Source organism: Petaurus breviceps, unplaced genomic scaffold (assembly GCF_028583685.1).
Source record: "Petaurus breviceps papuanus isolate PSGF00001 unplaced genomic scaffold, PetGlider_PUasm1.0 91041, whole genome shotgun sequence".
Taxonomy (NCBI): Eukaryota; Metazoa; Chordata; class Mammalia; order Diprotodontia; family Petauridae; genus Petaurus; species Petaurus breviceps.
In genome coordinates this window covers 7,544,865-7,571,300 of record NW_027187400.1, presented here as the reverse complement: position 1 = coordinate 7,571,300, position 26,436 = coordinate 7,544,865, and the positions used below count along the sequence as shown (strand labels likewise).

Below are 26,436 nucleotides of genomic sequence, written 5' to 3'. Positions count from 1 at the left end.
AACCCAGATGTTGAAACCCAGATGTCGATTGGGTATGGATGTAATGGTTGGACAGTTTGGAAATCTGTCTACTTGATCTGTTTCTCTGTCTTGATAATTCCATCTGTATACTTTGAAGTTCGGGGTGCTGACCTCTTTCCCCTGAACTAGGTAAATGATACATCTATGACTGATTAAAGTAAGCTTGTTAACCCGTTTTGAGTTGCTTTCCTTTATCAAAGCAGATCTAAGAACCTGTGGTGGCAACAACCCTGGGGACGCTGGGGTGCTTGCTGCTACAGCTTACTTCAAAGCTCAGCTCAAAGCCCATCATCTACAAGAAGCCTTCCCCAGTCCCTCTTAATCTTAGTGCCTTCTCTTTGTTGATTATCTCCAAATTGTCATGTCATACCTTGTTCATATATAGCTGTTTGCATGTAGTTTCACCCATTAGACTGTAAGCTCCTTGAGAGCAGGGACTGTTTGCATTCATATCCCCAGTACCTGGTACATAGTAGGTGCTTAATAAAAGCAAGATCATAGATCTTGAGCTGAAAGGTTACCTTAGAGGTCATCCAGTTCAGTGTTTCCCCTTTAGTGGTTCATGAACTCCCAGCAGATGGTCTAAAGGATTCACTCTAACATTCTTTCATGGAGGAAGCCTTTATGTAGCACCTGCCATGTATCAGGCACTGTACTGGACACTTCAGAAATGCGTTCTCATGTGATCTTCACAATAATCCAGAAGGGAGGTACCACTATTATCCCTATTTTACACATGAGGAAACTGAGGCAGATGCTGAAACGATGTGCCTGGGATCACACAACCAATAAGAATAAGAAGCCAGGTTTGAACTCAGGTCTTCCCGACTCCTGGCCCAGTGCCCTCTATGCTGCACCACCCAGTTGCTTCCTCATAAATCAGATCACGATGGCATATTGAGGCCCATCACCTAGAACAACCTTTGGCCTCTTTGTTTTCAATAGCCGGAGTTACAGAGATTCCATTTAAACCTTATATGAGGAGAGAAAAGGTTTCTAAAGAACTTGCTTCCTGCCCTGCCACTCCTACAGTCTCAGGTGGGTTAACCCTATCTCATTTCCCAGGTTTCCAAAACCTGTTGTTCTCCCAGAAAATCCATTCTCACATGAATTGGCTCCATTGTGTGAATTGATTGGATTTATCTTTAGCAGGTGTGTCCTTAGCCTCCTGATCTACTCTCGGTCAGGGTAAGGGGCATAGACCTTAAACACATTAGCAAGTATACCACAAATAGCATGGCAGATCAGAGTTCTATTCCATCATAAGTGAATTTGGCATACACAAACATTTGTCAAGGACCTACTTTGTAGAGAGAACCATGCCAAGAGCTGGGGGAAAGCAGTTTTAGACAAGGCACAGTCCCTGCCCTCACAAGACTCACAATCTGGTCAGTTAAAGCTTAGTCCTTCAAATACTGTCTCCCTCCCAGTCCCCAAAAGTGGTCTCAGTTATTTAGGGCTAGAAATCTTTCTACAATGTATGTGTCTCAAATAACTTCCTCGTCAAACAGAGGCTATCAAATAGAGTTTTAGCCTTTCCACAGGTGTCTCAGGGACAATGAATATTCATCTTATGAATATTCATTATTGTGGTGCCTCTGAGAGAGAGAAGACCTGAGTTCTCAGTCCCTGCTCTCAAGTTTTCTGACTATGACCTTAGTCTAGTTGCCAGATTCTAGGATTTAGATCTGGAAGAAATCTCCTACCTCTCACCTTCTCAGATCCTCCCCAGTTATTAACTCTCTCTCTCTCTCCCTCTCCCTCTGTCTCTCCACCACTCCTCTCTCCCTCCCACTCTCTCTCTGTCCTTCTCTCTCTGTGTCTCTCTCTGTCTCTGTCTCTCTGTCTCTCTGTGTCTCTCTCTCCCTCTTTCTATCTCTCTGTCTCTCTCCAATTTTTAAAAACTTGAAACGTAAGCTCTGTGAGTGTAGACTATTTCTTCGTTAGTTTTGAATCCCTGCTAACCTCCCCCCACCCCTAGACTTTTTTTGGACCAAGCCTAAGAATTAACTGGTATAAGGAACTTCTCTGGATTATAACCTATAATCTTAGAGAATCACCTGGCGCAGAGTGGGCATTTAATAAACGTTTGCTAAATTAAATTGAATCTCAAAGATTATCTAAATCTAATTCCCTCACTACAAATGAAGAAACTGAAGCTTCAGTATGTCCAGTGACTTGCTTAAGGCCACAAAGGTCAACAAGTCAAGTGGACGAACATTTGTTAAGCATCTACTGTGTACCAGGCCCTATGCTAAGCACTAGCCAGTAACAGAACCAAAACTAGAACTCAGGTCCTCTAACTCTAAATCCAATCACTTCTAATTGCAGAAGACCGCTAGATGCACAGTAGATAGAATCGAGTTCAAATCCAGCCTCAGACACTTACTGGCTCTGTGACCCTGGGCAAGTCACCTAACTTCTGTTTGTACCAGTTTCCTCAACTATAAAATGGTGATAATAAATAAACACCCACCTTCCAGGATTGTTTTTATAAAGGTTAAATGACATAATATTTTAAAGCGCCTGGCACATAGTAGGTGCTTAATAATTTTTTTTTCCCTCTGGGTGCCCTTATCCTCCTCTTTAAAGTGGGATAATACCTGCATTATCAAATAAGCAAGCAAAGTGCTTTATAAGCCTTGGATCTGTGATCTCAAAGCTGTAAAAGTCCCCTCCAGCAATGCAGGTCACAGCCTATCCAGGCCTGCCCATACTGGGCAACTCTAATCCATACCCTCCCCTATATTCACCAAAGAGGTTCAACCACCATACTGGACCTTCCTCCTCATTTTCTCCAGATACTACAGAGGTGCCAAAGGAGCACTGTGACAGCCTGCCTTCATCCCAGCCAGTTCACCTTCTCTTCCTGTCATACAATTCCTTGATGACACTTCTGACATCTACTCTTTGGAGTCCCCCATTGGTCTTGTGTTGCAGCCTGCTCACCCAACCTTGGGCTCTTCCATTGCCCTCTGTGTATGATATCCATTGTTCATTCTTCAAAGACTCTTGTATCCCATGTTCCACAAATCAACACCAGTAGAATGTTGGTGTTAAAAAGACCGGCCCCTTTCTTTCATGGGAAGCTTGGGGACATTAAAGGAATTTCTCAAAGGCAAGCCATACTACTGTCCTGTAGTGAATGCCAGTGTTTGCTGTCAGCATTTCTGCTGCTCCTGCTGCTGCTGTGGTTATTACTATCCCTCCACCAAAGTTACATGCTTATGTCAACCGTCATTATTACTAATTCTTGTTATTATCTCTCCCCTAAAGTCCTATGCTGATGCTATCAGTTGTTATTATAATTGCTATTGTCATTGCTCTTAACATTATCCCCCCATTGAAGTTTTATGTTTCTGTCTCATCATGTTGTAAAGGTACCCTTTTTCTCAAAGGCTTTATGAACTGAGTACGAGTCTCTGGAGATCCTGCCAAGCTGGGGAGATTCTGCGCATGGGTCTGGAAAGGCCAGCCTAACTCAGTTCCAAGAAGTTTATCCCCAGGGTACTGGACTTTGGATAACATTTTTTGGCCATAGTAACTCATGAAGCTATTTCCTTACACATAAAAAAGGAGGAATTTTCTAAGGTGGAGGAAAGGCCCACCCTGATGGAATTATAAACCATTGAAAGGATTTTTTATTTTTATTCTTTAGATTTTTCTTCCCCCAAAGCCCTCCTCTTATGTATTTAGAATTTTTGGCAGTGGTCTCCTGCTAGACAGCCAGTACCTGTTTCCCCTGCACTATCCAAAGCTAGAAAATGCCAACAAGGTGGCAGCTGTGGGACTCAGGAACCTTAAATGGGATGAGAGAGATGGCATAAGATGTGTATGACCAAGGGACTTTTCAAAAGGCAGCAGCAAAGCTCTTCATCCCTTTATACCTATCAGGACTCTTATCTTTCCCTCTTCCCAGGGTCTGACCTGGCAGCATGCACTTAGCAGGTGGTCAGTCTTTTGATCTGACCAACCCCATGACTCTGGGAGAAGACAAAGGAGAAGGAAGCTAAACCTAATAAATGAGGTATTGAGCAGCAGGCCCCCCCTCGGACAGATGCACGCAGGGGTTCAGGTTCCCAGATGGCAGCTTTGAACCTCCTGAGATGACTCAGAGAAAGATATTTGCCATGTTCTGCAGGGCATCTGGCTTATGTGCCCAATGGCAGACTTACTTAACAGATGGCTAGGAGCTGAGAGCAATTCCTAAGAGAATTGGTGAGACAAGTTTTCCTTTTCCTGTGATCCTGACATCAAATGGATTCTTGGAGTACTTTGCTCCTGAGGTGTCCCAAAAGTCTTAGTGCAGCTGTAAGCATTAAAGATGCTTAAGCTTACAAAGCACTAAGACTTTTGAGACACACACTCTCTCTCTCTCTCTCTCTCTCTCTCTCTATATATATATATATATATATATATATATATAATATGTATATATAAAATATGTGCCTATGTAATATATAATGATATATAAAATACAATGCTATAATACATAATATATTATGAGTAACAATAATAATATACTATAAACACACACACACACACACACACACACACACACACAAGACAAAATCAAGTTGAACTTCTTGAACATAGAAGGAAAAAGCCAGTGAGGGTGATACTGACCTGTCAGGACACCTCCCACCAAACCCATAGCCATGAACAGGCTAAGAGGGCTGGCTAAAACCAGGACCTGAAAGCCAACCCTGAGGGAGACAAAACAGAGGCATTCATTCTCAGGTTTCAGGCAGTGACGAGAGAAGCTCTGTGTGGGTTGTTGCTGCCGATGATGTATAGGTGACCCATCAGGATTAGGGGCCTGGTGCAGGGTAAGGAGGCAGCTGGGCATCTTGACGTTTTCCATCCCAGAAGCCAACAGTGATCAGGACTTGGGGAGGGGGAATTCCTGTCAGGGCAACCACCAGAGTTTCTGATTTTACTCTGCTGTTGACAGGCTCCTGTTTTTAGGTGTGTGGGGGGGTGTGTGTGTGGGGGGGGTGTGTGTTAGACATAGTTTACGACTAGTAAGAGTCTGAAGCAAGAACCAAAGCCAGAGCTCCTAATTCCAAGGCCAGAGCCCTAACTTTGAATCTTGCCTCAGACTCTTACTAGTTCTATAACCTCAGAGTCTCAGTTTACTCCCCTTTAAAATGGAGGTAATAACTCTTGCCTTTCCTGCTTTGAGGTTGTTATGAAGATAATCACTTTATGATCCTTAAAATGCTTTAGAAATTCAAGCTGTTATTGTCTTGGTGTTGGAATGAATCTTAATGATTAAACAATCACTAGCTCAACTTCTTCATCTTACAGAGGAGAGGAGAAATGATTTGCCCAAGGTCACACAGCTATTAAGTGTCTGGGGCAGGATTTGAACCTAGGTCTTCCTGATTCCAGGTTTTGTTCTCCTCTCCCTATACTAGGCTGCCTCAGATGGACAAATTCCCTTCCAATTCTCAAACCCAAGATTCTATGATCCTGTGGATTTTCAAATCCATAGAACAGTTCTCATTCTCTGAGCCTAGCTGTGCTTTACTCTTGAGTAGAGCATCTGGGGAAAAGATCCAGAGGACCTACCCGGAGAAACTGGCCCAGCTAGCTTGCTCAATCTCCAACATAATGTACGTTAGCCCTCCCAGAAGCGCCGGCAATCCAAAGGTAGAATGAACTTCACAGGTGTCGTGAAGCCCAATGGTACGGTTTAAACACTCCTAGGAAGAGAAAAATGGTGAAGGTTAGATCTCTGGTGATAGGAGAGAGTCCTGCCTTACCTGAGTCAAATCTCCTTAGACTCACAGATTCACTTGGACTCCCAGTAAGACTCCCTGCCTAAATTTAACCTTCTCTCCCCCCCCAATCTGTTCTGGACACACAGCCAGAGAAGCTTTCTGGCTGTACAGATGTGATCATGTCACTCATTTCTCTGAACAAACACCTTCAATGGCTCCCCAGTATCTACTTTATTAAAGAGGCAGACTCTTGATGTAAAGCAAAGTGAACTGAACTAGGAAAATGTTACAAGTGATGGCTACAGCAATGGAAATGGAAAGAATAAGGAGGAAGCCATGGTTATTTCAATGCTTTAAAATTATGACTATGTATAATCAATATCCTATCACTTGCTTTCTCATGGGGTGGGAAGGAGAGAATTTGAAACTCAAATTTTTAAAAATGAATTTAAAAAATTTTTACATGTAATTGGTAAATACTTCACAAATAAATACAAATACATTTTTTAAAAAGTATAACCAAGTTTGGTCCCAGAGAAGAGCTATGAGAAGGCAACTCCCTCACGCCATTTGCAGAGGGAAGGGACCATGAGTATTTCTCGTGTCAAACTTTTTTTCTATATATTAGTAGGTTTCACTGAATAGTTATTTCTGCCTTTTTTATTCTTTGTAATAAAGGCTAGCTCTCTGGGAAAGGGAGGGTAATGGAGCACATTGAGAAATGTAGGTGCCAATAAAAAATTTATTTAATTTTTCAAAAACTTGAAAGTACCCAAAAAATGAAGATGTAAGTTTCTTACCCTGATACACATGGCCTTTTCATTATCGATACCAACATACTTACCAGTGTAATCTTCAATGAGGTAATTAACCTCTCTGTGCCTCAGTTTCCCCATATGTCAAAAGGGGTTATCAGACTCTAGGGTTTCTATTAACTCTAAGATTCTGAAAACATCAACAAAATACTTCTTCCGTAAGCTCCAACCTCAAATTTATAACCCATTACCGGCAAGCATTTGGCTCCTATGATGGATATCATGCCTGCAAGAAGCCCCAGCACCATAGCAATCCAAGGTGAGTAGATGAGGTTGGTGGCAACCCCCACAGCGACCCCTCCAGCCAACGTTGCTCTGTGGACATGGGTCTGTAGAAAAATAGTTCACACTTGGGGAAACAGAGAAATAGAGAAGTCCAACATCAAACAGCAAAGGCAAGGTTAAAAGCCAGTACCCTTTGTATTCATTCATGTTGTCCAAGCCAGCTGGGACCAAGACAGAAGGTTGAGATCTGGGGGCAACTTTCAGTGACATCCTGACACAGAGAAAAATGCCTTCTTCTTACCATACTGATTTTCCCATCTGAGTGAGTTGCAGCCGACAATGACATGGCAGCCACTGAACTGGCAGCAAGGGCATAGTAAGTGTTATATACAGCAGTTTCCTTCTCACTGGGCTGGTCTAGTAGGGCAGAATTGAAGGTTGGCCAGAAGATCCACAGGAAAAGGGTACCTGGGAGATAGAGTTGGTAACAGATAGAGAGTGTCAATAGTAGGTCAATCCATTTTCCCAGGCTACTAGGCAGACTCAAATATGGAATGTTAGAGATATAAGGGGCCAGAGAACACAGGCTATTGGAAAACTTTAAGGAACTGATGGCGTGATGGAACCTGGATCCCTAAAAGAAAAAAGACCATGTCTGAAAGCAGTAGCCTAGTCCCTGAATTTTCCCATACATTTCAGTAGCCCAGATCCCACCTAGATCCCTTCATTGGCTTACTTGACAGTCCTTCCACTATAGTTCTTGGTCCACCCCAAAATACTTTTATTTCTTTCAGAATTTCCCCATCCTGAAAATAGGAATAATAATAATAATCCCATCTGTCTCACTGGTTGTTTTGAGAACCAGATACAATGACATCTGTCAAGCTCTTTGAGAACCTTAAAGCAGTCTAGAAATGCTGTTTCTTATTATTAGTATCATTACTCCCCATCCTTTGGAGATGAGAAGGCTTCCGTGTGGATAAATCAATTAAAGCCCTATTCTTAAATTGTTCCATTTCATTCATTGAGGGCAACAGTTTGGTCTGCCTGCGGTACAGTCTGGTGAGATCTGTCGTCATTTTTACTGTTATGATTATTTCCATCTCCAAAATCCCCACTTTCTGCTTGGGCTATGGCTTTCTACTGTCATACATCCTTCCCTTCCCATGGAGAAACCTTGGCCGCTGGAGTTCTCTGCCCTGTTGAGAGCTTAACGCAGCTAAGGCCCAGGCTAGAATGAGAGGACTGTTTGTTATCAGGTGCCAGCGCACCTGATGTCCTGGCTTCCCAGCAAAATTAATACAGAGGTGGCCTACCTCCCTGCCAGCCTGCTGGGGGATGTGCAAGATTAAAGGAAAGGGTCCCCCAAACAAGCTGGTCAGGCCGGTTATCTGATGGTGTTGGCAGCCACTAAGAGCAAATTGATTTTTCTAAATGCAACCCATTTATAACCCTTCCTTAAGTTCCTGTACAATGCGGGTGGGAATGGGGAGGTATCAGGAGGAGGCCAGGGATGAGTTCATTCACTTAAGCGCAGCCTCATCAGGGCTCACGAACTGAAGAATGTGCTTGGATCCCACCTAACCTGCTTAGAAGACTTTGCCTCCAGCACACCCCCTCCCCCTGCTCACATGACCCCTTCTCCATGCTCCCCACCCCTCTGATCTCAGGGAAAACTAGTGGAGGCACTTCTGTTTGCAGCGACTGTAATCAGACTTGGAAATCAAAGTCCACAGAAATCAAACCAAAAGGCTTTTTCTTGCCCAACCTATCATAGGCTGATCACAGAATCTCAGAGGGCATTTGGTCCTAAACAAGGATCCCCATGACCACTTGCCCTACAAGTGTTCACCCAGCCTCCACTCAAAGACCAGTGAGGGGGGACTCATTCTCTACCTCTCAAGGGAGATCATCCCAATTTTGGACAGCTGGACTCATTAGGAAGGTTTTCTTTATGTTGGACTAAAATTTCCCTCTCTGTAACTTCTACCCATTACTCTAAGAAAGTAAGTTTATTGAGGGCAAGGAACTGACTTTTTTTTTGTCTTTGTATTCCCAGAGCCTAGTATAGCATCTAGCATCCAGCAGGTGCTTAGTGAATGCTTGTTAACTTATTGATGCTTGGTTCTAGTTAGTCCCTGTGGGACCTGGGACCTCCTCCTTAGCTAAAACTCTTAAAGGAATTATGGACTATCTTCCTTCAGCACCTAGAACAGTTCCTGGGCATGTTGTGATAGTGGTGGTGATTGTCTGGCTCTTCATGGTCCCATTTAGGGGTTTCTTGGCAAAGATACTAGCTTGCCATTTCCTCCTCCAGCTCATTTTACAGATGAGGAAACTGAGGCAAACAGAGTTAAGTGACTTGCCCAGGGTCAGACAGCTAGTAAGTGTCTGAGGATGGATTTGAACTCAGGTCTTCTTGACTCTAATCCTCGTTCCTTATACACTGTACCACCTAGCTACCCTGGGTACCTAGAAGAAACCTAATAAATACTTATAAATCTAGAATTAGAATATACTTTAGAGACCACCTAATTCTATCCCCTCATGTCACATATGAGTAAAATGAGGCCTAGAGGAGTTAAGTGACTTGCCCAAGGTCCCACAGGTAGCAAATAGCAGGGATGAGATTTGAACTCAAGTCTTCAGACTAAAAAAAATCTATCGATCTTTCCACTGTTCTACTGTGCTTCTCAGTAACTACTGATTGACTGATTGGACCCTTATCACATGCTGCTTTGAATGGTCAGTTATATAAACTTAACACCAAATATTTATTAAGCCTTTATTATGTGCCAGATGCTATACGAGGTAATGGGTATGCAAAGACAAAAATGAGAGTGTATGCATCTCCCTAAAAGGATTGTAAATTCCCAGAGTGCTCCCCTGCTGAATCTTCTCTTCTTCCATATCTCCCAAAGGAAGGTTAGAAACAGAACTATCCCTGGGACCCAAGTGTTCAGGCTCCTTACTGCATATTGTAATGGACCCTATTTAACAGACCTACACACATAGCCTCCCATAACCACACACTGAAAAAAACCCAAAAAACTGGCTGCATACATGTATCTGATAAGTGAATCTACTAGCCAGTGGAGGGAGCAGGAAAAATACATGCTGGGGAACCAGGAGGTCCCAGGTTCTAATCTTGATTCTGCTAGATAACTCATTTGGGTAGGGTAACTTCACCTCCATGACACTCATCTATAAAATGAGGGTTGGATACATTCTATATTTTAAGGTAACTTCTCTATGCTAAGGGCCCTTCCAACTCTGACATTCTGTGTCCTAAGGACCCTCCCAGCTCTGACATCCTCTGCTCTAAGGATTCTCCCAGCCCTGATATTCAGTGTTCTAAGAACCCTCTCAACTCTCACATTCTGTGTTCTAAGGCCCCTCCCAGCTCTGATAGTCTGTATTCTAAGGGCCCTCCCAAGCTCTGACATTCTGTCATTTCAGGCCCCTCCCACCTCTGACCTCCTGTGTTCTAAGGGCCCTCCCAAGCTCTGACATCTTGTGTTCTAAGGGCCCTCCCAGCTCTGACATCCTGTGTTCTAAGGGCCCTCCCAGCTCTGACCTCCTGTGTTCTAAGGGCCCTCCCAGCTCTGACATCCTGTGTTCTAAGGGCCCTCCCCAGCTCTAACATCCTGTGTTCTAAGATCCCCTTCTAGCTTTAACATTATTTTCTAAGGCCTCTTCCAAAACTGAAGTCCTATGTACTCATGTTCTAAGATTGCTCCCAGCATTGGAACACTCCCAGTCCTCACTCCTAAAAGCATTAATGCTTGCTAAGGACTCAATAGTTCTTCCTCCCTGATGTATTTGCATCTTAGGGCTTATGGCAACATCAGTCAATGTTCAACTGAAAAGAATGACTTGGCTACATTAATGGTTGAATTTCAGGCACCAAGAGTGAGATATTTATAGGCAGGATTTCCCCCAGTACTTCAGATCCCAGAATGCAGGCCTCCCACTGCCTTCCTCTTACCCAGTGTGGTGAACAGACTGGAAGTTGTGGCTCTCCGCTCCTTCTCCTTGGCTGCATTCAGCTCCGGCCCCGAGAGGCACCAGGCCACGGCCACACCAAAGTAGGCCCCAAACACGTGGATTTGCATCATGCTCTCATATTCCTTCCCCTGTAACTCAACCCAGGACATGCTTTGAGACCAAGGCTGGTAAACATGTGGCCAATTCCTAGCCTCCCCTGGATTTCTTCCTCTTCCTATTCCTATGGCTCAGCTGGTTTAAAGCAAGGAATTATTTTCTTAACTGTTTGGATGCCAGGGTTCTCCCATTCAGCAAATAACTTGTTGAACTGAAATTTTATGCATAAAAAGTGGCCAGAGGAATGAAGGTAAGTGGAAATAATGACTAGCCCAGACACCCGAAGACCAGCATTCAAGCCCCATTTCAACTACTTCCTGTGTGAAAATGACCAAATAACTTCTACTCCCCCCACCAATCTCAGTTTCCTCATCTGTACTATGTACATCTGTATGATCTAATAATCATACTACCACCTACCTGACAGAACTGCTGTGAAGAAAAACCATTTGGAAACCTTCCATCTCTAGAAGAACATGAGCTAGTATAGGTGTGGGGCAGGGATTAGAACTCTGACCTTTGAGCGTGGGAAACTTCAGTTTAAATCCTGTCTCTGATACTTAGCACCCATATGACCATGTCACAGAACACATGGAGTCTCAGTTTCTCCATCTGGCAAATGGGATCATAATGACCGAGGTCTCAACTTGTAGGACTGCCATGAACCTCAACTGAGTGGGGACCTCAGTTACTATCATGCCCATTTTACAGATGAAGAAACACTGACTAGATAGAATTTAAGTATTTTGCAAACTTTGAAGTTTGCTAGCAATATCAATGACAAGCCCTTTTATATGTTTCCCTTGTAATGACTGTACTCAAAAGAAACCAGACAAAATAAATAGCAACGTCTGCCTGGACTGACCTCAGAAACTGCCTCTTCTTTGCTCCTCCTCCCTCTTTTGTTCTTCCCTTCTATAGCATGGTGTAGTAGGATAGCATTAGGCTTAGAGTTGGAAGACTGGAGTTCAAATCCCACCCCTGGCACTTACTAGCTATGTGACTGTAGACAAGTCACTTAATCTCTCAGCCTACTTCCTCTTCTGTAAATGGGGATAGGAAGACCAATGGCACCTTCCTCACACAGTTGTTTTGTTTTGAGGCCAATAGGAAAGTGCCTTGTAAACCTAAAAGTATTACCTAAATATCATCATTTTAAAAATTCTTTTCCTCTCTTTTTGCTTCTTTCTCCATCCTCAGAGCAGTCTGTCCCTCTTCAGAGACAGATCCTCCTAATTACTTCTTACTCTTCCTTTCCCCTCCCTCCCTTCTATTCTCTCTCTCTTTCCCTGCTTCCATCTCTCCCTCTTATTTCCTCTTTCCCCCCTTCCTCTCCCCTTCCTTCCTCTCTCAGCATTCACTCCTCACCATCCACACCATAGAAATGAAGTATATTTTAATGGGGTTTTTTTCATTTACCAAATCCATTCCATAGCTCATTCTTCATTTTAAAATCAGGTTAATGGAACCTTTTAAATTTCATAGAATGACAAAACTTGAAGTCATCTTAGAAAATAGAAAGTTTGAGCTGAAAGGAACCTTAAAACAAAGATTGTTAGAACAAAACATATTAGAGCTGGAAGGACCCTGGGAAATAAGATTTTGGAAACATAGAATATCAGAGCTGGACATAAGCTTAGAACATAGAATGCTGGAACAGAAACTGTTGGTGCTGGAAGGAACATAGAATATCAGGGCTAGAAGGAAACTTAGAACATAGGATGTTAGAATGGAAAGAGATTTCAGGACATAGGATATTGGAGCTTAGCTCATGGACTATATTTTACAGATAAGGAAATTGAAACTCCAAGGAAGGAAATTTACTTATCCAAGGTCACACAATGAGTTAGTGACCGACTAGAATTCAGATCTTCAAGCTGCCAGTTAGGTGTTTTTTCCATTACAGCAAAACCAGTCTTGTGATAGATGAGAATAAAGGTGTCGGAAATCATTTGCCCCTTTCTAGAAATCATCTTCCCCTAATAGAACAGCTCACACTATCTTCTTCCAAGCCATCTGATCTAAGAAGAGCAGCTTAGCCACCAGAGACAGCCTGGCACCCTGGAAAGAACCCATTGTTAGGAGCCAGAAGAGTTTAGCTTCTGCAGCAGAATGTGACCTCCTTGAGGGAAGGGACTGTTTCATTTTCAGTTCTGTATCCCTAATACCTAGCACAATACCTAGAACATAATAGGCATGCAATAAAAACTTGTCAAATTAAACTGAATAATTCCAATTCTGCAACTAGCTCCTGGTATGACCTTGGGCAAATGGTTTAATAATAATTATTAGGAGATATTTGTCATGCCGTTTTAAGGTTTACAGAGTACTTAATCTACACTCTCATACCAACCCTCTATGGTCTTATGGTCATCCCCATTTTACAGATGAGGAGACTGAGGCACAGAGAGGTTAAGTGACTTATCCTCTGTTACACAGCTAGGAGGTTTTGGAGGCAGAATCTGCTTCCAGGTTCGGTGCTCTGTCTAGCTACACCAGATGGCCTCTCCTCTTCTCTTGGGGCCTCATTCCCTCTGTTATAAAAGTAGAGAGATGAACTAGAAAACCATTAAGGTCCTTTTCAGTTCTAACTTTCAGGAATTCGGTGCCGTACATCAAGAAAATTCAGGGTCAGCATCATGGCTCCTCGGAAGACCGTTACTTCCAGCAAGGTCATTACTATCATCTGGACCAAGTTGACTTTGCCCAGGATGGCCCCAGATGAGATGAGGACAGACATAGCACTCATGGTACCCAGTATGATCCTGAGGAAAAGAAAGAGTGAGGATTGAGTGGGGGGGGGGGTAAGAGTCAGGTGGGAGGACACAACATAAGACAAAGAATGCCCCATCCCAAGTACCACTGCCTTCATTCTCTGCCCTTATGGAGCAGTCTGTTCTTGGGCAATAACCTGTACTCACCCATCTGTAGATTTGAAAACATTCTGGATCTCAGGGATTCCCAACCTTTTCTCAGTCCCCATGCCCATTAGCTTTTAGTAAGCTTTCCCATATGCCCTATTCAACTTGAAAGGAAATAATGTCTAGAATTTATGACACCTATGCACATAAGAAATCAATTAAATCCATTTGTTTTTCTTCTCCAAAAATGTGCAAAAAATGTTGTGACTTCATCAACTGGGAATATTTTCAGAGTTTTAAGAAATATTTCAATAGCATAATATAGCTATTTACCAAGTATTCTTCTTTGATAAGCTTCTGTTACCCTGTGGGTCCTCTAGGATCCTAAGATTTACAGCTAGTGCAAAACTTTGTGCTCTTAAGTTTAATCTAGTTATAATAATCATCATAACTTGTATTTTGATATTTATAATGGGTTACATAGTTTTTATATATTATTTTATTTGTTTTTCACAACAACCCTATGAGGTAAGTATTACTATTATCCCCACATCACAGATGAGAAAACTGAATCAAATAGAGGTGAAGTGACTTGCCCAGGGTCACACAGCTAGGAAGTGGCTGAGAATTCAAACTGAGATCCTCCTAACTTCAAGTCCAGAACTCTATCCATTATGGAATTCACAAGCCCTGCTTACGGGCTATAGGAAATGACATTTGATAAGGCAATGGTATACTGAGCACTTCAGTGAGTCTGAATCAGATGACCATGAGAAGGGCCTGATGGTGGCTGAGCCTGAACCTCCCTATCTGCAGGCCCTACAGTCCCACCCAGCCATTCTGGGGACACAAGCAGGAGTCCCTGGGCCCGCCCAAATCAGGTACCTTTGAATGTTGATAGGGATCTTCCTACTAAAGAAGGAGAACTGGAAGCCATCCAGGATGATGGCCCACTGAACCCCAAGGGCAAGAGTGAAGAGGTTGAAGGCCACACCGCTCCATGTGTATCTCCTCAAGGAGGCGTTGAGGAAGCCCAGGCCAAGCACGGCCATGACATTGATATCCTGGAAGGCTGCTCAAAGAAGGGCACCAGAGGAGGAGACAGACAAAGCAGAGGGAGAACATCAAATGGAGGGGCCACATTTCAATCTAAAGGCATAAATCCTCCTTGCCCATCTCTCCTCATCTGCTTCCTCCCCATCCCCAGAGGCACTAAAGTGGTATAAGTCAGAGGTGTCAAATTCATTACCCTCACAGCTCTGGAGAGTCAACCGAACCTTAAAATGCAATTGGAAATGTTTAACAAAATAAATAAAAACACAATAAAACAAAGATAATGTTAATTTGTGGTTTTCTAAGGCAGTTGATCAGTTTCTATTTAAGTTTGATTCCATGGGTCTGTGAGACAGACTGACAGACTTGGGAAGGGAGGGCAGAGCAAGCAAGTAATCAATCAGCAACCATTTATTAAGTGTTTACTGTGTGCCAGGTGTGTGCTGAAAGCTGACGATACAAAGAAAAAAAAGAACAAATCTGCACCTGCCCTCAAGTAGCTTAGATTCTAGTGAGGGAAATTGATAGTTCTAAGGGTGGCATCTGATACGGGAAGTCTCCCCTAGATGGGGGGACCAGGAAAGGCCTCCTGCAGAAAGTATCATTTAGGCAGAGTCTTGAAGCCAGAGACACTAAAAGATGGGGATGGGGAAGTAGAATATTCCAGACATGGGAGACAGTCATGACAGAAGCAAAAAGACAGGAGATGAGGAGCAGCATCAGACATACCCACAGGACTGGATTGTAAAGTTCTCCAAGGGTCCAAGTCCTTCCTCATAGACAGCTAGCAACTTAAATAGAAACTGATCAACTGCCTTAGAAAACCACAAATTAACATCATCTTTGTTTTATTGTGTTTTTATTTATTTTGTTAAACATTTCCAATTGCATTTGGATCCTGATCCTGAGGCTTCTTTCTCACCCTTATTGACTTCAGGTTTGATTGGACCATGAAGGAGAGCTAGAGTCTAGGTTCGTGTCAGGTTAGGGGGAAAGGTCCAAATAGCTAGGACTGATATGAGAACTATGGTTCCCAGCAATGGAGACCAGAGTGATCACTGGAAGAGAGGAAGGTCAGAGTGGAGACAAATGAATTTAGGTCCCCCTTAGCTCCTCTCAGGAACTACAGCAGTGTCCTAGAAGCCATCATTTTTCTATGGAGCCTGATGATAAGGTGTGGAAATGAGGAACAGGGAGTTGGGGGCATAAGGTCCTCAAACTGACTATCCCATTAGAGGTAGAAAGAGGATTGAATGGAGAACTGAATCTCTGACCTCTCTGGGTCTCAGTTTCCTCATCTGTAAAATAAGAGTTAGCCAAATGTTCTCTAAGGCCCTTTCTAGGCAATCAATCAACAAAATTATTCACCAGGCACTATAAGTAAGAGATTTAGATACAAAGAAAGACAAACAAAAAACAACAGCAAAAAACCAGGGCCTGATCTCAAGGTCCTCACAGGTCAATGTTTGCTCTGCCATTGTGTCTTCTCAGAGCCTTTCCAGCTCTGAAAATTTATGGTCTTAGGTTCCTTCCAGCTCTGCCATTCTAAGTTCTCTCCCTACTCTGACCTTCTACATGCTAAAGACCCTCTCAGCTCTGGCATTCTGTTTCTTAGGAGGCCTTCCAGTGCTGCCATTCTATATCCTAAGGCCCCCTTCTGTTTTTAATATTTTATATTCTAAGACTATTTCTAGGTCTGATATTCAATGTTCTAAGGTCCCTAGCTAGATCTAACATTCAATGCTCTAAGGCAAAGGGCACCAAATTTATTTGATCTACTGCCTACTTAAAAAAAAAAAACAACTACTCAGCACCACTCTCCCACACCACTCCTGATGGAAATCTGCTTTCTTTAACCCTTTAACAGTTTTCTTGAAATTTGTGTCATTTCAAAAAAAGATAAAAAATATTTTTTAAATAACACATTTTAAATTTAATAATCTATTATAAATTTGTGGGTTTTTTCCTGCATTGAAATTTTGATAATGCAATATTGCTTCATATAACTGTATAGTATCATATTGTGAACAAGTTATTACATCTACATATTCCTGATGAAGCATGCTGGACTCCCTGACTATGTAAGACATGGACATGCTCTCCTGCCAACACTTGCTTGTCAAGGCCTGTTGGTGGACTTGACCATTGGTAGGTTATAACTTGCATTTTGTGTACTTATTTGGAAAATAATGTAATCGCTATGACTTTCATTCTGTTGCACAACACATGAAACTTATAGTTTTTCAGAATTTTCTTCTCTTCTCTTCTTTCCTTACACTTCCACTGCCCCCTTATTTTTATTTAATGCCCCCCAATTGCACTAGAGGCTACTGCTGCCTCTCCCTGATGGGTCCAACACCCCCAAGGGGGCAGTATTGCCCACTTGGAGAACCTATGAAAAGTTCCTAACAAGCTCTAAGTATAATTCTATCGAAATGTGCCCACTTCAGAGGAAGCACATTCATATGTCAGCCCCCAACTTACCCCTGCAGACACTTTGGGTCCCCATTTTGATACCCCTTTGTGGGTACAAAAATTTGAAAGGGGAAGAAATAACTTTGGAAGGGAATCTCTTTCTTACAGGTTCATGCAAATTCCAGTGAACAAGCAAGAGGCAGGGGGAGTCACAGGAATGATTCTGGGTAGGACAATAAAGAGGACAGGCTCAGCATGGGTAGGGCCTTATCAGCCTCTGCAGCTGTCCCTGCTCTCAGCTGTTTGGCCAGTAAGGACTCCCACATAGCCCTGACTGACATCACTCTAGGCCCAGTTAGATGCCTGGCAAAAATCAGGGATGGGGGATGGGGAGGAGAGGCCTGACTGTGAGTGTAATCCAAGTTTGATAGGCCCCTATGGTTTCCAAGAGCATCAACCCTTTGTGAACCCAGGAAGGACAGTTTATTCCTCTTTCCTCTCTTCCAGCTCCTTCTTCAGCCTCCCTTCCTAGGCCCTCAGAGTCCTCAGGCCACCCTTTGGCTAACTGGGTCTTCTCTGTCTCCTGGCATCAGCCAAGGCATCTGACCTCTCCTGCCTTTCTGCCTCTTAATTAAATTGGACCTAACCTGGGTCTCCTCCCTCAGCACTGTGCCCTGCCTTCCAAGCAGATAGGCAGCTTAAATGATAATGGGCTCAGCACCAAGGTGTTCCTGAGTGATAATGGGCATGAAAGCAACAGCCTGGTAAAAACAAAAACAGTATGGGCCAAGGAATCAGGAGACCTGGGTTCTTTTCCTAGTTTGGAGGCTTAATTTGGTATGGAAGCTTCCATTCCTCTGTCAAGACCTCAGTTTCAAGAAGCCCCCTCTGGGAGCAGATAGAGAACTATCAAGAAGTCAAAAAGATCTGAATTCCAATCCTGACACAGATACTTAACTGTGTGATTCTGAGAAAGTCACTTAGTTTCTCAGCATTCTGAACAGCTCTCATATATGACAAGTCACAGAGAAAGTGCCCACCAACATTGGACAGAGGGAGTTTATTCATCCAGGAATTCCCTGAATCAATCCCAATCATGAATGACTTGCATTTAAATGAGGCCTCCTGATATCTAAATCCAAACAATGATGGGATTTCCTGTGGCTGGTTAGGAGGACTGGATTTTAGGAGCAGGGATTATACCCAACAGAAAGCTTCCTATTTGTGCAAAAGGATAGTTCCCTTCAATGTTCTCCCCCCAACCCCAATCTAATGCTCTTTCTGTGATACTTAATTCCTCACCCCCTTCCCTTCTACTCTTCCCTCTTCCCTTCCCAGGTGGGAGGGGGAGAAGGGATTGTCTTCTCTGAGAGTGGAAAAAAAACAGGATACTGAGAATTCTGCTGGACATTGTTTCCCTGTCCTAGATCTTACTAGTCTCTGGTTATTTTAGGATTAGTCCCTTAACTCTTTGAGCGTTAAATTTCCTCCTCTATTAAATGGATAATTGAAACAGATGATCTAAATCTATGCTCTATGCTCTTAGGTCCTTTCCAGTTCTGGCATTTTATGCTTTATTTTTAATAAAGGTCAAAGGATCATAGATTTTGTATGTATAAGAGACTTTAGAGAATGTTCAGCCCATTACATTATATAATATTACCTTCTAGTTATTACATCCTATATTCTAAGTCTCCCCTGGGTCTTTTTTTTAGGGGGGGTGTCTGAGGTCCCTTCTGATATCTTATGTTTTAAAGTCCCTTCATTCTATGTTCTAACATTCTGACATTCAAGGTTTTAGAATCCCTTCTAATCCTATTGTTCTGCATTCCAAGGTCAGAATCTGTTCTGATGGTCTGTGTTTTAGCCTTCCATATTCCAACATTATGTGATCTGGCATTCTAGGTTCCAAGGTCTTTTCCACCTCTGACATTCTATGTTCTAGGCTACCTTCCATCTCTAATGTTGTCTTCTAAGGCCCTTCCCAGTCCTGACATTCTGTATTTATAACTTTGAAGTTATAACGTCAACTCTACCTTTGAAATTCTATGTCTCAACATTTTATATTATAAAATTCTATGTTCTAAGGTCCTTTCCAACTCTAACATTCTATATTCTAATATTTTATGGTCCAAAACTCTTTCCAGTGCTGGTATTTTTTTTTGTTCCAGTGTTCTACTTTCTAACATTCCACATTCTAAGGCCTCTATCAATTCGAACAATGTCTGAGTCCAGACATTTTGAGTTCTAAAATCCCTTCCATCTCAAATATTCCGACTGCTCAGAGGCCCTAATTATTCCTAGGCCTCTCACCCTCTGGGTCCAGGTGCCCTGTCTCTGGCATCTGGCCCAAACAGCAAAGTATACAGATTTTCTGTGAAACTGATCCTTTTCCCTCACACCACCTGCTGCAAACACTTTGCGTGCCTGCAGCTGAGCCCTGGAAATGGTGGCTCATTATGTTTCCCTCCCCCAACCCCTCTTCCAGCATGACTAAGGTATCAAATGGGCCCCATCGTCAGCTCTGCAGCAATTGAATTAATATCACTTTTGGATAAACATTTAACCATATTCAGTCTTGGTTTTCTCTCCCCAAAGAGTGGAGAATGGTTTCTTCATTATCATAAACAACTGGTAAATATAGGGAGAAGCCTGAAATTCATTTCAATAAAGAAAAGCGTAGCTACTGGCTTGTTTGCTTCACTCACACTCAGAAGAGTATTTTTTTTCAGGGTAATAACATTTTGCTTCAGAGAGGCTCAGCCCAGGTGGGGAAAAGGCCTTGGACTAAGAGCTTGGCAGCTGTGCTCATATGCCATCTCTCTGTGCCTCAGTTTCCACTTCTGTAAAATGGGAGCAATGGTACTTACTCCACCTCCCTCCCAAGGTCGAGAATGTGAGAATCAAATGAAATGCAGAATTTCTTTTTTAAGTTACTGAACAAAAGATTAACATGAAGAATCATTATTACCATTATAAGGTCCATAGGACCTCAAAGTTGGGATGGACATTAGAGGACCATTTCATTGACCAACCAGTGGGAACAGCATTGGCTCTGGAATCTGATCACCTGGGTTCAAATCCTGCTAACTTTTGCTGATGCTGGGCAAGTGACTTTGAACCTCCTTCAACTTTACCTTCCTAGTCTGAGAAAGTCAAGGGGAAGCTTCATGATCAATTGTCTTCTCATCTGGGAAGGATTTGTTCTTAAAAGAAAGAGAAGAGACAGAGCTTTTTTTTTGAGGGGGGGGGAAGACCACCATTGAAGATGAAGGATGTAGGGCAGACATCAAGTAATATCAGTAAGGGGAGAGGGTCCTTAGAGCACAGAACATCAGAGCTGTGAGGGCCCTTAGAACACAGAATGTCAGGGAAGGTCCTTAGAACACAGAATAGCAGAGCTGGGAGGGCCCTTAGAACACAGAATAGCAGAGCTGGGGAAGGCTTTAGAATAGAGAATATCAAAGCAGAACAGAGAACATTAGAAGTGGGAGGGGCCTTAGAACACAGAATGTCAGAGCTGTGAGGGGCCTTGGAACAAAAAATGTCAGAACTAAGAGGGCCCTTAGAACACAGAATGTCAGAACTAGGAAGGGCTTTAGAACAGAGAATGTCAAAGCAAAACAGAAAACATCAGAACTGGAAGTTCCCTTAGAACACAGAATGTCAGAGTTGAGAGGGCTGGTAGAACACAGAATGTGAGAGCTGGGAGGGCCCTTAGAACACAGAATGTGAGAGCTGGGAGGGCCCTTAGAACATAGGATGAGGGGCGGCTAGGTGGTGCAGTGAGTGGAGCACCGGCTCTGGAGTCAGGAGGACTTGAGTTCAAATCCAGCCTCAGATACAACACACACACACACACACACACACACACACACAAAATCTAGCCATGTGACCTTGGGCAAGTCACTTAACCCCAATTGCCCTCCAAAAATATGCAAAAACACAAAAGAAAAAAAGAACACAGGATGTCAGAGCTGGGAGGGCCCTGAGAATACAGACAGAATTAGGATTTAGATACCTGCATCTAGTCCCACCTTTACTAACCCACTTTATGACCTATGACAAATACTTCTCCTCCTCCATTTGTAAAATGAGAGGTTTGAAATATGTGACCCCGAGGTTCCTTTTAGTTCTAACATTCTAGGATCTAGGTTCCTCTACCAGCTCTATAATTTTCTGTGTTCTAAATGTCTATAGTCTAAGGTACCTTCCAACCCTACTATGGTACTTCATGGTCTATGAGCCTTCAGATAAATTTTGGGGGAAGAAGAAGTTGAGGGGAATCTCCTTCCTTTGAGACTTTTAAGATGAAAATAGACATCCATCCATGTGGGTGATGTAGGGGGACTGGAGGTGGGAAGTGGGCTGGGGAAGGGATGGGGTTCATCCAAATGAATACACAGGCTTCAGAGTTGTTCAGGTTTGCTAACAAAAGCCAACTGCATAACTCATAACACTTACCTGGATATGTTTTCAGAAGCTTCAACTTCTTTGAGGGTGTCTCATAAGATGTGAAAAAGAAGAAAACCAGAATTAAAGCAATTTCCAGTATCAGGGCCCAGAAAGGCAGGGATATCCTGAGGGACTTCTGGTACTTTGAGCCCATCCTGCCCTCAGTTAGACCACAGGACAGACCTAAGAAACTTCTTGGGTATAACTTTTGCTCTTTCTCTTCCTCTGCTTATCCCCACCTTTCAAAAGGCAATAATTTTGTGGAGCAGATAAGGCTAGAGATCTGGGGAGGTCCTAAACTCCCTTGGCTGTTATCTCAGACCAGCAATGGGTCTGTGTCTATTGAGTTAAAACAGCAAACTAGATTGCATGACAATGCCTTCAGAGGCCAGAGCTACAGCCTGGAGGAGAAGGGGTGGGATCTATAATGACTTGAAAGAAAGAGAGAACCACAGATTCTTCCAACCACAGATTCTTCTCTTGAAGAACCCACCAGTTTCAACTTCCTGAGCAAGACTGCCCATGCAAGATGGACTGAGGTGGCCAGTTTTGATAGTTTTACCTTCTCCTGAAGTGAGATCTCCTGGGATATTAGCTTTGGTCCCTTCTTTCTGATCCAATTTCTTTGGGGCTCTGGAGAAAGAGCTAGTAGGCCTATTATTATTCTAGTCTATTCTATTGCATTGTATCGTACTGTATCATATCATATCATATCATATCACATCACATCACATTATATTACATTATATTCTTTACATTATATTATATATTATATTATATTATTTATATATAGTATACACTGACTAGGGTTGGTTCAACATTAGGAAGACTATAAATTTAATTAAATCATATTAACAATATACATAATAAAATCACATGATTATATCTACAAAAAAACTTTTCATAAAATAAAACATCCATTTCTTGACTAGTATCTTTTAAAAAAAATTAAGTTTTATTGTGAACTTTAAAATCATCAATAAATGTGAATATTTTAGTATAAAAAAACAAAAAGGAGGATTGTACATGAAACTAAATTTTTGTTATGTATAGTTTGTATTTAAATTACGTGTTATAAATTTTATGGAGTAGTAACAAAATTGCTCTATGTCTCCTGAGTTTTTTGTTTTCATCTGTGTACTTTTAAAATGTGTTATTTATGCCACTTTCTTTCTGTCTTTCCTACCTTCCTTTCTTCTTTTTTTCTTTATGTTTATTCCTTTCTCTCTCTCCTTCTTTCTCTCTTCTTCTTTTTGCTTTTTGCATGTCTACCACTACTCACTAATGACCCCAAATGGAAACCTTCCCTTATGACAAGTAAAACATAGTCCACAAAAGTTTTAAATAAAATATTAGCAATGAGGCTACAATAACATACTAGAAATATTATACACTGTAACTAGGGGTTGGTTCAACATAAGGAAAACTATAAATATGATAAATCATGTTAACAGTATACATAAAATCACACAATTATATCTATAGAAGCTACAAAAAAAACTTTTCATAAAATCTGATACCCATTTTTGTAAACAAATAAAAAAAAGTAGAAAGCACAGGAATAAATGGACCTTTCTTTAGTATGGTAAATAAACTCTATCTAAAACCATTACACATAATAGAGAAAATTTAGAGGCCTGCCAATGAGATTGAAGTAAAGCAAGGGTGCCCATGATCACCCCTATTATTAACATAGTCTTAGAAATGCTAGTTATAAATGATAAGGCAAGAAAGAGAAATGGAGGGAATAAGCATATGCAAAGAGAAAACAACATTATTTTTTGCAGATGAGATGATTTACTTAGAAAACTCTAACCAATCAACCAAGCAAACACAGTGCCATGGTGTTCAATAAACCCACAGATCCTATCTCAAGTGTAAGGACTCACTATTTGACCAAAAACTGCTAGGGAAAGTAGCAGTTTAGCAGAAACTGGGTATAGACCAACATCTTGTACCATACACCAAGATAAATCCCAAATGAATTTATAACTTTTAAATAAATTGTGATATCATACACAAATTAGAAAAGCAAGAAAGAAATTATGTTTCCAATAACTGGTTAGAGGAAGAGTTCATAACTAAAAAGACAAAACAGATGATTACAGAAAATCAAATGGGCAATTTTGACTACAAACAATTTTAAAGTGTTTGCATACACAAATTTAATGTACTCAATATTAGAAGGGAAACAAATAAATGAGGGGGGTATTACAAATACACTTTGTAATAAGTTTCCTTGATAAAGGCCTCATATACAAAACATACAAGAATCAATTAAAATTTTTTAAGTTTAGGAGACATTCCCTGGTAGACAAATGGTGAAAGGATATCAACAGGTATTTTTCAAGGGTAGAAGTCTATGCTATCAATAAACATAAAAAAGGTGTTCCAAATTACTAATAATTAGAAAAATGAAAATTAACACAATTCAGAATCCTCCCCATACCCATCAGTTGGCAAAGATGACAAAAGAAGAAAGAAGATGACAAATGTTGGAGAGGCTTTGGAAAATAAGGGGTACTGATACATTGTGGATGGAGCTATAAAATGGTCCAGTCATTCTAGAAAGCAATTTAGAACCATGCCCCCCAAACATTATTAAATTGTGCATATCCTTTGGCCCAACAATACCACTACTAGGCATATATCTCAAAGAGATGAAAGGAAAAGGAGTCATATGTACAAAAATATTTTGATCAGCTCTTGTAGTAACAACAAACTGGGAACTAAGGGAGTGCTCATTTGTTGGGAAATGGCTGAACAAAGTACGGCATGTGAATGTGATGGAGAATATCCCACTCTAAGAAATGGTAAAAATGCATGGTTTCAGAGGAAAATGGGAAGATCTCTATTATCTGAGGCAGAAGGAAGTAAATAGAACTAGAACATTATTTATGTAATGACAGTAACATTATAGAAAAAAATAACTTTGAAAAGCTTTAAAACTCTGATTAATGTAATCATAAACTACATGTCCAGAGGATTTAAGATGAATCACACCACCCACCTTCTGCCAATGAGCTGATGGACTCAGCCATAAGAATGAGGCATCTATTTTTGGACATAATTGATGTGGGCATTTGTTTTGCTGGACTACATGTGTTTGTTGGGAGGGTGTTATTTTTTGTTTTTTAATTTTTCCTTTGGGGGAGGGAGATGTTTTAAAAAGGAAATCAGCATAATCAGACAAAACATGAGTACAATGGTCATGTCAAAAAAATATATGTCCCAGTCTATCTCTTCAGTCTATCACTTTTGTTCCAAGAGGTAAGAGGCATGCTTCATCATCAGCTTTCTGAAGTCATGATCAGACCCTGAATTTCTCAGTCACTGAAGCTTTCAAGATTGCTTTCCTGTACATTATTGCAATTATTGTGCAATTTGTCTCTTGGTTCTGCTCATCTCACTCTGCAATAATGCACACAAGACTTCCCAGATTTCTCTGAATTCATCATATTCATCATTTCTTACGGCACAATAATTCCTTACCTTCCCATATTATAACTTGTTCAACCATCCCCTAATTTATGTTTCTAATTCTTTGCTACTAGAAAAAAAATCCACTAAAAATATTTTTGTACATATGGGTTCTCTCTTATGGTCTTTCACCTTTTCCTGGGGGTAGGGGTGGGGGTGGGGTTATATGCCTAGTAGTGGTTTTACAAATTCAAAGGATTTGCACAGTTTAGTGACTGTTTGATTATGGTTTCAAATTGCTTTACAGAATGAATAGACTAGAAAACCAATAAATTTTAAAGCCCTTATTAACTCTCACAATGGAAATCCTGCAAGTCAAAAAAAAGATCAACAAAATTGAAAGCAAAAAATCACCGAATTAATAAGAGGTATTTGTTAAAAACAATAACAATAAAATAGATAAACCATTAGCCAATGTAATTAAAAAGAAGAAACTAAATTACCAGTATTGAAAATGAAAAAGTAAAGTTTATAATAAATGAAGTAATTATGAATATTATTAGAAAATCTTTTCCCAGTTATATGACAATGAAACTAACAACTTAAATGAAATGGATAAATATTTACAAAAATATAAAATGCCAAGATGAACAGATAGAGAATTTAACAATTCAGTCTCAGAAAAGTAGAAATTGAATAAGACATAAAAGAATCCTCAAAAGGAAAAAACAGAAGAAAAAAAAAACCTGGTACAGATGGATTCACAAATGAATTCTATCAACCATTCAAACAACAATTAATTTTAATATCACACATACTATTTGAAAAAATGACAAAAAGAGGATTCCTACCAAATTCCTCCTATGATATAAATATTGTCCATACCAAAACTAGGGAAGATCAAAACAGAGGGGGGGCACACAACAGACCAATATCTCTAATGAATGTTTATGCAAAAATTCTAAATAAAACATGAACAAAGAGGCTACAGCAACATATCACAAAAATTATGCACTATGAATAAATTAGGTTTATATTAGAAATATGGGTTTAGTTTAAGATTAGGAAAACTAGAAACAATTAACCATACAAATAAGATGAACAAATATCATTATATTAAATATAAGAAAAATATTTGAAAAATATAACATTCACTTATGTTTTTTTTTTAAGTACTAGAAAATATAAGAATGAATGGATCTTTTCTCAATATGGAAAATTGTGTGTATACATGTATATATGTGTGTATATACATATGTATATTTATATATATAAATCTTATATATAATGGGTATAAACTAAATCCTTTCCAATAAGATTAGAGGTATAGCAAGACCATCC

The 26,436-nt window shown here is 41.0% G+C and overlaps 1 protein-coding gene across 2 annotated transcripts in view; it reads right to left on the bottom strand.

Annotated features, from left to right (window-relative positions):
• The window catches only part of LOC138154347 (RH-like protein), a 27,672-nt gene extending 5,774 nt beyond the window's left edge, over positions 1-21,898 (bottom strand). The window contains exons 1-8 of one of the 2 annotated variants that reach the window (XM_069079050.1): positions 21,685-21,884; positions 14,638-14,824; positions 13,506-13,656; positions 10,776-10,923; positions 7,089-7,255; positions 6,754-6,891; positions 5,596-5,729; positions 4,648-4,727 (exon numbers count right to left, since the gene is read on the bottom strand). In XM_069079050.1, the coding sequence (XP_068935151.1) occupies positions 4,648-4,727; positions 5,596-5,729; positions 6,754-6,891; positions 7,089-7,255; positions 10,776-10,923; positions 13,506-13,656; positions 14,638-14,824; positions 21,685-21,829 (1,150 nt within the window). In that variant the 5' untranslated portion in view covers positions 21,830-21,884. Of the gene's footprint in view, positions 1-4,647; positions 4,728-5,595; positions 5,730-6,753; positions 6,892-7,088; positions 7,256-10,775; positions 10,924-13,505; positions 13,657-14,637; positions 14,825-21,684 lie in introns of both variants that reach the window. The other variant, XM_069079052.1, reaches the window with a different exon arrangement.
• Positions 21,899-26,436: the final 4,538 nt, after the last annotated feature.